We start from the raw sequence: 11209 nt of genomic DNA, 5'->3' as shown, positions 1-11209 counted from the left end.
GAGCTACGCATCCCGCGGCTGCGCAAGTCAAACTGAGCGCACTCGATGAAATGTTCCGCCGGCCACCACCAGACGGAGCCTCGGTACCCACCTTTGGAGGGTCGCTCCATTGGCGCATGCGCCATGCTGCGCCGCTAGCCATTGGCTATGAGCCACGAAGACCCGCCCCGTTTATTGTAGATCTCACTTGAGGATGATTTTAGAGGAGGGGCTTTATCCCTCGGGACGTGTCGGATCGGCGCGGGTGCGTCGGGATCGCACACAAGTGAGTTGGCCTCTGCGGGACAGGCGGCTCGGCTCCTCGAGGAGTTCCAGCACGAGAGCCAGCAGCAGCAGCAGCAGCAACGTTGAGTTGAGAATTTCCTACAGCGCTCGGAGTTCGAACGGCGCGACTTAAAGTGGAACGAGTCGCGCGTCTTGGCCGCAACCGACAACGCTATCGACGACCACAATTTACTGGTGACCTGTGCCGTGCGAACGAACAACTTCGAATCGGCGTTGATTGCGGTATCTGTCGGCCCATTCTATTTTAGTGCGCGCCAGCAGCAGCAGCAGCAGCAGCAGCAGCAGCAGCAGTAGCAGCAGCAGTAGCAGCTGTTATTTCGAATAAGTTCATATTGCATTGAAGCGAAAGTTCTACTACTACCACCGATACTGTTTACTGTCTAATGACTCCATGAGATGAAAAATCGTTCATCAGTGTGTAGTGTGTAATAGATGAGAAAAGAGAAAAGTAAGCCACACATCCAAAGAAACGAACCTGTCGACTAGCTGTGACAACGACAAAGTGTATGAACGCCGAAGTTTCATTTTCGAGTGCGACAAAAACTGTTACAACTGTTTTTGTTATCTGTACGTTAATTTCGTCGGTACAAACGGAAACAAAAACAAATCCCGTCAGCTAGTGAAACCACTGAAGTGTTTCTGTCTATCCGCCTTAGCCATCGTTATTGTTATACAGTACTTTGTGCACGATCTATCGACGTTCGTAGTAGAAAAACGTCTGACCGCCCCTCTTTCGATGTAACAGAAAGATGAAGAGGGAATAGAAGAATCACTCATACCATTCAACCCGTTCAGCCTGCATAGAATCCAACGTGTTATAGAAACTCATCTCGAGCTGTGCATTCGGACCTGCGACAGTCCCCCATCCACGGACAGTGTTTGGGGCTGTAAGAAACAAGATCAAAAAAGAGTAGCAGAACAGGCACAGTGTAGTTTATCGTTCTTTTCATTTAACACTAGTTAGATTACAATCAATTTTACAAATAATATACATTCACAGCAAGCAAACGCGAAAGACAACTCAGTCAAACGTCATCATCCGTTCAGCTCAACGATCGAATCTGTTGAGTGCCGCCAGCGATCAGTGTCCACCATCAACTCCTATCGAGCGCGCCACCTCAACAGTCTCTACGGGGTGTTTATCCTTGATTAACTCTATGATTGCCACCAGCTGACAACGCAATATCGAATCCCAACTTCAAAATCAAGAAGCGTCCAACCTTGAAATTTGTTGTTCGCAATCAACCCAGGTTTTTGAATAAATGTACAAGCGGGCGCGGTAAACATACTGGGTTAGAGCAGTTTGTCTGGCAGACGGAAAGGCGACGACGGCGATACATGTATCGACTGGTGCTCGGCTCTTAGTCGCGCTGACGGACGCGTAGTCAGAAGACGACAAAAAACGAGAACATATCGTAAATCTACTACTAGAATTTTTGCGCAGGATAGCAAATCATCAACATAGAAACCAACTAAGTAAAAAGGCGTAACACTAAGTATATGCGCCCACTTGAAAGTGACCGTCCTATAACTTGATGTTCGTACTATCATCGCTAATATAATCACCCAATTTGAAGAAGACCACAACCCAAGTGACAGGCGGAATTGATCACGACGGGTGGCGCTGCCCGCGGAGGCTGGAGTGTCCTTCCTGTGCCCGCGGCCGATCGGCCTATCGTCTTGCCTAATACCCGCAACAAGCCACCGGTGACAGCGGCCAGACTCTCCTGTGCGTGTCTCACGTCGGCACCTTTGTTGACTAACGTGTTCGCCGTTATTTAGCTATCTAAGGTGCATAACGACGCTCATAACGTGACGTGAGGTGCAGTGTCGTGTCTTCAGCCACCGACCGAACTCGACGAACGGCCAGGAGATGATGTTCGGTCTGCACCAGGACGCCGGCCTACAGCCGCGAGGGCCCATGGCCTCTCTCAAGGAGGAACCTCTGGCAGCGGCCCAGATTGGAAGGGGCTGGCCAACTATGCAGCCAACTATGCTTGACCAAAGCAGGTAAGAATGGGAAAAAGAAACAAAAACTCATTTCAATACATTTATCCAGTTTTCCGCTTTCATTGTTAGCATGCGTGACAATCTCGATCGGCTTTGCGGTGAGGGGTGGGGGAAAGGCGCCATGTGGTAACGCAGAATGCAGCAGAAACCGCCATTCGAATGTGCCACAGCAGACGCCAACATGGAGGTTGTCTAACGTCAACAAAGCTTGTTATGGTTTTCGGATTTATCTACAACGAGCTGTCCGGAAAACGCTTTGGACCTTTGATAATGCTCCTATTAAAACTATATTTTCTATATCAGAATCAATGGAAAGCGACTCTAGGTCGCTCTGGAAAATGAATATATCCTCCATATCAAGACACTTCGATCTTGGCTTCAAACGTGTGTGACCTGACCTGCAAAAAAGGGGTCTTTTTAAGCGGCTAGATAAAAGCACTCGCTGCATATGGTCGATGCACTAGAATAAGGATACCAGATGATCCTTAGAGCGGTGTAGTAGTGAAGCTTAAGTAAAGTTCTCTCTTAAATAATAAGAACGGTTGGCGTGCAAAGCTAATACATGCTAGTTATAGCCACCTAATGCACCGGACACAGAAGATCTTGTAGGTCAAATATGTTTTTGACACCGTAATCTTCTCATAAAATCTTCCCGTTCGTGCTCGGCTTTCGTTTAGCCAATACTATTAAGATACTATGAAGGCAACATTGATGCCGTTTGCAAAACAGGCCTCCTGTGTCGTGCATGACAGAAGTTTCGTCCGGTATATCTAGAACTTGGTGAAAACTTTCTCATTTTTCCTCGAATTTCCTTGTGACAATACTCCTTCTAGGACATCGTTCTTAGGTAACCATAACTTGTTGGCAGTAACTTATCTGTCATTAGTACGGACCAGCATAGACAATTCGTAGTCGTTTGCTAATCTTGGACACTCCCTTTGCATGCGAATTGGCAGACGGCGTGCCGAATCCTGGAGGGTCATGCGAGAACAGTAATGAGCGTAAACCGGAGGAAGCCAGGCAGGGGGCAAAGGAACGGGGATCAAACCGGTGCTAAACGAGTACGTAATTTGTGGGGGATCCTAAATAAGGGCGTGAATGCAAGGTATCGTTGGTTGCAGGGTCAAGCATACCGTGTAGCAGCCCACGGCAGTGGCAAAGGATGAGAGTGAGCGACTTCTTCAAGCAAATACTGTGAGACAGACTAAGCGGAAGGACATCCGAATCGAGTAGCTGCAGGGACTGTAGCGGTGACAATCCACTTCATTAACGCCATTACAACACTCTCTCCACAGTATGCGCCTGCCTCATTCTGACTGTCTTGAAACAGACCGCTACTGCTGGTAACGGCTGACGACTGAACCCTGGAGAAGGGTCTAGGGAGCGCTTTGGTATTCTTACTCTCACGACCCTTTTGCTTCTCGAGAGGGCATCGAGACGACGGTGGCAGTGCTCTTAGCTTTGCCTGTTGCCGTCGCCGCTGGATAAAGCTAACTCGATTTCTAATCTGCTTGTGACACTATTACAACGGTTAGCTAGCTAACCCCATTCTGTCGGTCGCCATTCCCGTTCCGGACTTCAACTTGAAAGCACGATCTTCTCTGTTCTTTGATGACACGGCCCCATTCTGATGCTTTTTCGTATTTTACTCTGTAATTGGGTATAAGATTGATTTTAACAGAAGAATGCTATATGCTTTATAGCATAACTAACAACTATCACTCACTGAAAAGCTCGGCCAGTTATTTCCAACGTGTGTGAATTGTAGTACTTGGCAAAGAAGCTATAGAGGGTTATATAGTGTAGCCATATTTGCCCTAGTGTTAATACGTCTGCTGTCACCTTAATCGAATGGTCGTCATAGTAAATAATGAATACATACATAAAATAGTAAAATTACCTTCGCATAAGATCAACTTCAGTGGAAAGTAACGTTTATTGTCCGTAAGAGTTAGATGTGTGTGTATCGCGCCTCACTGGGATAGCCCCTGACGTCAAGCGTGTAACAATATGAAGCCAAGGTTATCGTATAGTTGTTGTTTAGACACTGTACTACCCATTGTTAACGACTAGCGAAGCTGCTCTTCCCACGCCAAATGTGGAGAATTCTGGCCATCATATTGTTGCTGTTATTTCTGCTTCTGCTGCTGCTGCCGCCATTGCTGGTATTGCAAAAACATCCGCAAAGTTCAATTGTACTGTGTGTGGTCGCTATGTCGCCTCCCTGGCGTGCCCTTATGGTCGCCTATTTGTGTACCAAAAGTATCATGTAAGATCACCCTGGTACTACTGGCGCATCTTTTGGCTTTTCGTATTTTCTGCTTGTTTAAGTGACAGCCCGATTTGACCAATCGGTCCCCCGGGATCTGCACAGTCCAGACTGACTGGCTGGTAGAACCATCAAAGTGCAAAATAGAGCAGTGGCGGCAGCGACTAAAGATCCGATGGACGGGGTGCAGATCCTCGGATTCGAACCGGCACTGTTCGAGTTGAGGAGAAATCTTCAGACGTCGACAACTGGGGGTGGGGCTAGCCTTCAGTCTCTCTATGTATGTCTGCTCGTTACTCATGCATTTGTGAAGATTGGGTTAGTAGTAGATCGAGGGTTCAAGAAGAAAATCGGATGTTCAGATAATGTGTATGCGTGTGTAGGACCTGGATTGTGAGATTCATACGTATGTCTGTGTATATCTCTCGCTTTCTTCCTTAATGTAGAAATTTGTGCAGTTCGGGAGTGAAGATGCCACCAAGGTGAATTCATAATTTGGGAGAAGAATTCATTTTGTTGGGCTGTCCCTATGGATATTCTGCAGTCTTCTCGAACTGAGAAGAGGTTGCGGATGCCTTCGCAGTAGACCACACTCACTGCTGTAGTCGCAAAATTATAATCAAACTTTGATTTCATCATTATGACTTGAATAATTCTAGTTGCAAATGTTCGATTTTATATTTAACCGATAGAAACTTATGACCATGTGCAACCGCTACGCAGAAAACAGATGGTAGAAACATTTACAAAGTTAAATTGAGCTTGCAGTAAAGATTTTTTAGTAAATTTAGCAATTTCTGAACGGCAACGCAAAATCTAAATCTGTTTGTGGTAGAAATAATGTATGTTTATGCCTATGCGGGTTTATGCCTAACGACAGATTCACTACTGGACTGTATTTCCTAAAGCAAAAAGGCAACGCAGACTTTTAGCCCTGTAAACCTGGGGCCTGTAAACGTAATATACCTAATCCTCCCCAGCACAGCCTCGATATGAAAATACGACTTATAAATTATTTGGTCAAAGCAAAAGTGTTATATCGGATGTATATGCATGTCTGTAACAATCACAGTGATGTTATCTTGACAAATCTGTTCAAATTATTATTTATCTGTCTATATTAGCATGTAAAATTCGAAGCTATTTCTTAGAAAAACACATACGCCACTGATTAAATATATTTAAACTTCGTCATTCTTCATTCAAAAATCTACAGGGTAAAATATGCACCCGCAGGCTATGTACTCTTTGGAACAAGAAAAAAAATATAATACCCTTTGAATTAGTGACGTCCAATAAAGATTTTTACAATCTTAAATTAAATTAATTAGTAATACCTAGGTACTCTTGTATATAAATGGTAAAAAAAAAGACTTCTTCCATTTCAAGTTTTCTTTTATCGAAAAAAATATTACGGAAATCGTTCACGTTACTGTGTTTTTTTTCTTTTCAAAAAAGCATATCTTGAACATTAATCGTTCCGCAATGAAACGTTAGTAATACTTCGAAAAATATAGTGGCACCAGCTATAACACGAGTGACTGTACTCATATAAACATTCCTTTACATCGACTACAGAGATGACAAATATAGGTTAAAAATGATTATTAATTAGTAACTTAGAAAATATTTTCCATCAAATTTAGTACTTGAAAATACTGGGTCGGACTGTGAAATGACCGATGTGACCATCATGACGAGAAGGGGCCTTTTTGTTGTCGAAAGAACACGTTCCTTTAGAAAATCGGCATTGATAACATAGTGGAACCGCTGGGAACCATTTCCTAAAAAGAAATTCGAGAGTTGTTCGATAGGCAAGGAAAGGATAGGTATGATCGGCATCTCGTAGGAGGCCGAGAGTGCACCCTTCGAACCTGTCGTGATCCTCCTGCAAGCCGGCTACCGTTAGTGCATAGATTTCGAAAGAGAATCCTCTGTCGCGGTGGTCGAAGCCTTTGGCGCCAAACCGAAAATGATTCGATGCAACTTTGAAGTTCATATAGAGTCCGTATCTCTTTTTCTCAGCTGATTGCGAGGCACAGGGCGATGCAATCTCATCAGAAGCTACACAGAACGGCTAATTTGGTGGGTGGTTCAATTGACAAAAATACACAGGCAGTGGTGGGTAGTTGACAGTAATCGATGCACCAACGAAGGGAACGTTGGTAGGAACATTGCAACTTTCCTAACAAGGGGAACAAACCTTTTTTTTCCGTAAAAATTTTGTAAGTCAGTAGCTATGCCAATCGCTAAGGGACAGGCGTTTACCGAAGCAGCCTTCGAGGGGCCCGTGAACCGAAAGCGCAGCAGACGAGAAATTCCGACTGACTTAGGTAAACTTCGCAAAGTAACTGTCCAACCGTCGTCAGCCGATATTAGAACCGTCGCAACAAATAGCATTATGTCGACGAAACGTCCGGAATGATGTTCGCTCCAGGCGCTTCCGAATCTAGCAGCCTTCCTAACTTAGATATTGGCGAGTCTATAAACTTGGGAGGCTTTTTGTTGCAACGAACCACGTTTCAGAGAAAGCCGCAATAGGTCTCAGAGCTGGTCACGAGTGAGACCAAAACGGAGGACGTCGAAACGACTGAGAATCGTGCACTCGAGCTAAGTAAGGTAGCTAGATAGCGTATTTGGCGTACAGCGGAATGAAGAGGTAGCCAATCGTGCTTTATGACTGACTTCTACCATCATCTACTATCACCGGCATCGACGTCATCAACTCACTACGACCTAGGAGTTGAAGCCTTTCGAGATGCAAGTGCCCCGCCCGTTTCCCTTCACTGCTGTACGCTGGACGAGAGCGTTTTAGTCGAGGGATATCAGTGCTGAACCAGCAGAGACTTGGAGAAATCGGCGTGCATACTCGCGGGGGATGATGTAGTAGTACTGAAAGATAGTAGACTAGTATCGTAATAGCACACATTCGCCCCCCGAGCAGCGAGAACACAATGATACTGATTGACAAGATCGCTCGTGGTATGGATACATCCCTTTATTGGCTACCCCTCTTTGTACTTGCCTGCGACCTGAATACAAGGACTGACAAAGCAGATGACCCCCGGCCGTGCACACTGGACGTACTCTGCTCAGTGTTTTCAGAGCTACCTATTCCCCGACGACAACACGAGAACGTCTGAGGGTTATGTAGCAAAATTGGCAATCGGCATATTCGCATCCAGTTTGAATGTCAGAAAAGCTCGATATATTGGACGAAACAATCTGCTAGGCAAAACAAGCGCCTTAAAATCGCATGTGCAGGTTAGAGTCTAGCTATTCCTGTAGCAAGAAACAACTTCGCAATAAGGAACGCCGGGCTACCTACAAAGCTGGATCCGACCCTGTTAGGTCCCCAATTGACAATTCTGTCTTTATTACCACGAGCTTCAGACATCGACTACTATACTGAGTCCTTGACCAAAACGCTAAATTGTCTGCAGCTCACCCAAAACCGTGCCAACAATGCCCGTGGTTCAATAAAGATTGTAAACTAGCCGCTGCTCCACTGCGCCAGACTCGGGAATTGACAAAGCTCGACCCAAGCTTCTATAAACTTTCTAAAAAGCTGGTATCGACGAGTGCCTGAGTTTGCCCGTTAGCGGTTCCTCCACCCATTTGTATGGTTCCTTTCAGCCAGTGATACAGGCAGGAAGGAATCATACAAATGGATGCGGAAAGAAGGATCATCGCCATGCCTACAAACTCCACGTAGCTAATAGAGCACGTTAGGGCTGTGTTCGTGGCGGCAAACGCTACTGCACCAATCATGACTTCGCACGCTGATGTATAATATAAACAGATATCGATAATGCGCGAAAAACTGGGGGGAAGAGTTATCTACATAGGCAGAAGGACCTTGAAGTACGTAAAGAGCTTTAAGTACTTGGGGATGCTCTTATTTACAAACGACCAAATTTTTGCAGCGCTTGTCACGAACAAAGTACTGGAAGTGCTGGAATACGTACGTCCTCGAGACTTTCCTTATGTACAGCGCTAGCCTTACTCGAATTAAAAGCTCTGATTTGTTCCTGCAAATACAATTGAAATTGACTGAGAACATTTACTATCGAAGCAGCTCGAAAGGCTTGACCGGGTCCAGTTTTTATCCTTAAAGCGCGCCATGAATCTTCATCGTTCATCATTAAGCAGATACGTGTATCTTCTGAATTACACATTGTTCTTTGTAGAGGATTTGAGACGCGGATTCAAACTGTCCATCACTGCTGCCTATTCGGACTTTATCAGCACACGGGAGAGAAAGATGGCAACGATGGATCCTGATTTTTTTTTTTATACAGTAACTATAGTGAAGCTTGGAAGGGTCAAGTAGAACAAACCGACACGAAGTTTCACATTCTGCATTGTATAGGTTTCATCACATCATACACTGGGGCTTCCATTTTACCAAGGGCTACGTGCATTTGTTCAAAATGTGGTACGATAAGTCTGCGGTAGTATGCGACGTTTTGTATCGTAGTAGCATCGCAGAGCAGTCTTTCCGATAACGTGCAAAGATATACATACAGATATATACATATTAATTTTTACGGCTATTTTCATTGAAATCCTGTCTCAATGAGTCAGAGCCCCACAACAAATACCAGAAGAAATATAGAATATATCATTTTTTAGATTAAATAAATTGTGTGTTTGCAGACAGGTACGCGTTCCGCATGCTTGTTGTCACGCTGTCTTTAATTCATTTTTGGCAAATAGTTTCGGGTCTTTCAAAATCAATTTTAGAAAATTTTAAGCGGTCCCTTTGTAAAGATTGTACGAAAAGCTGAGCTGGAATAGGAGCACGTTATAGATTCTGTACGATATGCCTTAGTTTATTAAACAGGCCTCACCTTTTTTAATAATAAAAAATTGAACTTTGTGCTTAATATTTATATATATATATATATATGACACGAAATGAAGTGTTGGTCATGGAAAACTGATAACAAATAGGCAAACCGCACTGTTTTATATAACCATAGACGGATACAAAGAGAGATATGATTTATTTCATTGAACAAATATAATTTGTATTGCAACATCCCCGCTAAGCTACCAACGATAATTTCCAGCATCTCTGCTTGGCGTTCGCTGTATTCGCAATGACTACGTACTTGGCTTTTTTGTGTTACGGTTTTGATTGGCATACGGAAACATCGGCTTTATGTGGCCCAACCACAATAAAAATCTGGATGTAATTCTACAGGCACTCAGTTCTCAAGACTTTGCAAACAAATGAATGTTGGTGACGAAACTTGCTTATCAGTCTGACCGACGAGCTTCCTCTTTGACCCTTAGCAGAGCTGCTGGCTTAACTTGGCTCGGAAGGCAACCTTCCAAGCGGGGTTTCTGAGGAGACATTGCAACGATAGCTGGAAATGGCTATTTCTCAACCGTTCGAGCTATATGATATTAATAGAAAAATCGATTAAAGGGGACCGGTGCGCAGAGACACTGATGATCCAACCAAGTAGCGGGGACAGGACAGCCAGTTACGTTTCAGATCATGCACTTAGCGAACGGATCGGACTACCAGAAAGATACGCGATAGTGTCAAGTTCATTATCTGGTAGCGTAATCGCGTACCAAATCCGCCATAAAGCAGTTCGGGTGGTTAGCCACGAAAAAGTTGACAACAATTTCGTACAGTCCAGAAGCGAAATCAAAGCGTTTTCGATCGAAGTACTTGGGTTCCTTACGTCGCTTTCCCTCAGAAGCGCTTTCCCTCATATACCGCGGACAAACTGCTGTAGCCTTGTGTAAAGACCTTTTCGGTTGCAGTGAATATGCAGTATATTTCAATCGCTTAACAATGTCTTCCAGCTAAATACTCCTGAGTTGCACACAAAATATGCCCAGTTTAGGAAACATGTGTAGTACGATGCCAACTCAAAAACCTATTGAGTTCTTAGGTGATGAACTGCCCCTTGGCCGGATCGTTACTTTCAACCTTAGTATAAGCAGCTGTCCATGACTTCCAGCACTGTTTCGAGATGCTCTGAATGGCAGTTGAAGTCCGGCGAACAGGTTACAGCGTCGTGAAAATACTTCAGGGCTATTTCATGTTTCATGGCACCCTGAACATTATTCATGAACCGTAAATTCATTGCCAGTTCAGAAAAGCGACCTTTTTTTGTCTTTAGCCTCTATACCAATTCATCATTAACTGCCTAGTATGTCAGGTTTACTGAGGAAATGATTTTTCGAGTGTGAGTCGATGGCGTCGTCGACACTCGAAGAAGGTTCTACGTTACGTTAGATGACCGCTGGTTCGGACGATGGGTAATGTCAAATCTGCTCTATACGAATCGCTCGGCGTTAGAAATACACAAAAAATAACGTTTGTTTTTGACTGGCTGCACTGGGTGTTCGTAAAGTACATTCTGATTTCAAGAGAGCAACCCAGATCTAACCTTAATAGATATCTTTAGACTGGGCTGTCAAAGGAGACCGTACACTCAGAGTTGGGTCACTGCACTCTTGTGAAGGGTATCACGGCTTGACTCAAATCGGATAATATTTAAATTTGTTAACAGAATATCGCATTATCTATTAGGCACCGCTTGCGCAATATTGTAAGAGTGTGATATAGGGCAGACTCTCTCTCTCTCTCTCTCTCTCTCTATATATATATATATATAT

At 44.3% G+C, this 11209-nt stretch overlaps 1 protein-coding gene across 3 annotated transcripts in view; it reads left to right on the top strand.

Annotated features, from left to right (window-relative positions):
* Window positions 1-224: 224 nt before the first annotated feature.
* The window catches only part of kn (EBF transcription factor knot), a 108369-nt gene continuing 97384 nt past the window's right edge, over window positions 225-11209 (top strand). For 2 of the 3 annotated variants that reach the window (XR_015316369.1, XM_022815598.2), the window contains exon 1: window positions 225-2295. Coding sequence is in view for 2 of the 3 variants with exons in the window: in XM_022815598.2 (XP_022671333.1) it covers window positions 2159-2295 (137 nt within the window). In the remaining variant the exon portion in view is untranslated. The remainder of the gene's footprint in view (window positions 2296-11209) is intronic. The other variant, XM_022815599.2, reaches the window with a different exon arrangement.

This window comes from Varroa destructor, unplaced genomic scaffold, assembly GCF_002443255.2.
Source record: "Varroa destructor unplaced genomic scaffold, Vdes_3.0 BEIS01000007.1, whole genome shotgun sequence".
NCBI lineage: Eukaryota > Metazoa > Arthropoda > Arachnida > Mesostigmata > Varroidae > Varroa > Varroa destructor.
The sequence above is the reverse complement of the archived record's forward strand: the minus strand, read 5'-3'. Positions and strand labels throughout refer to the sequence as shown.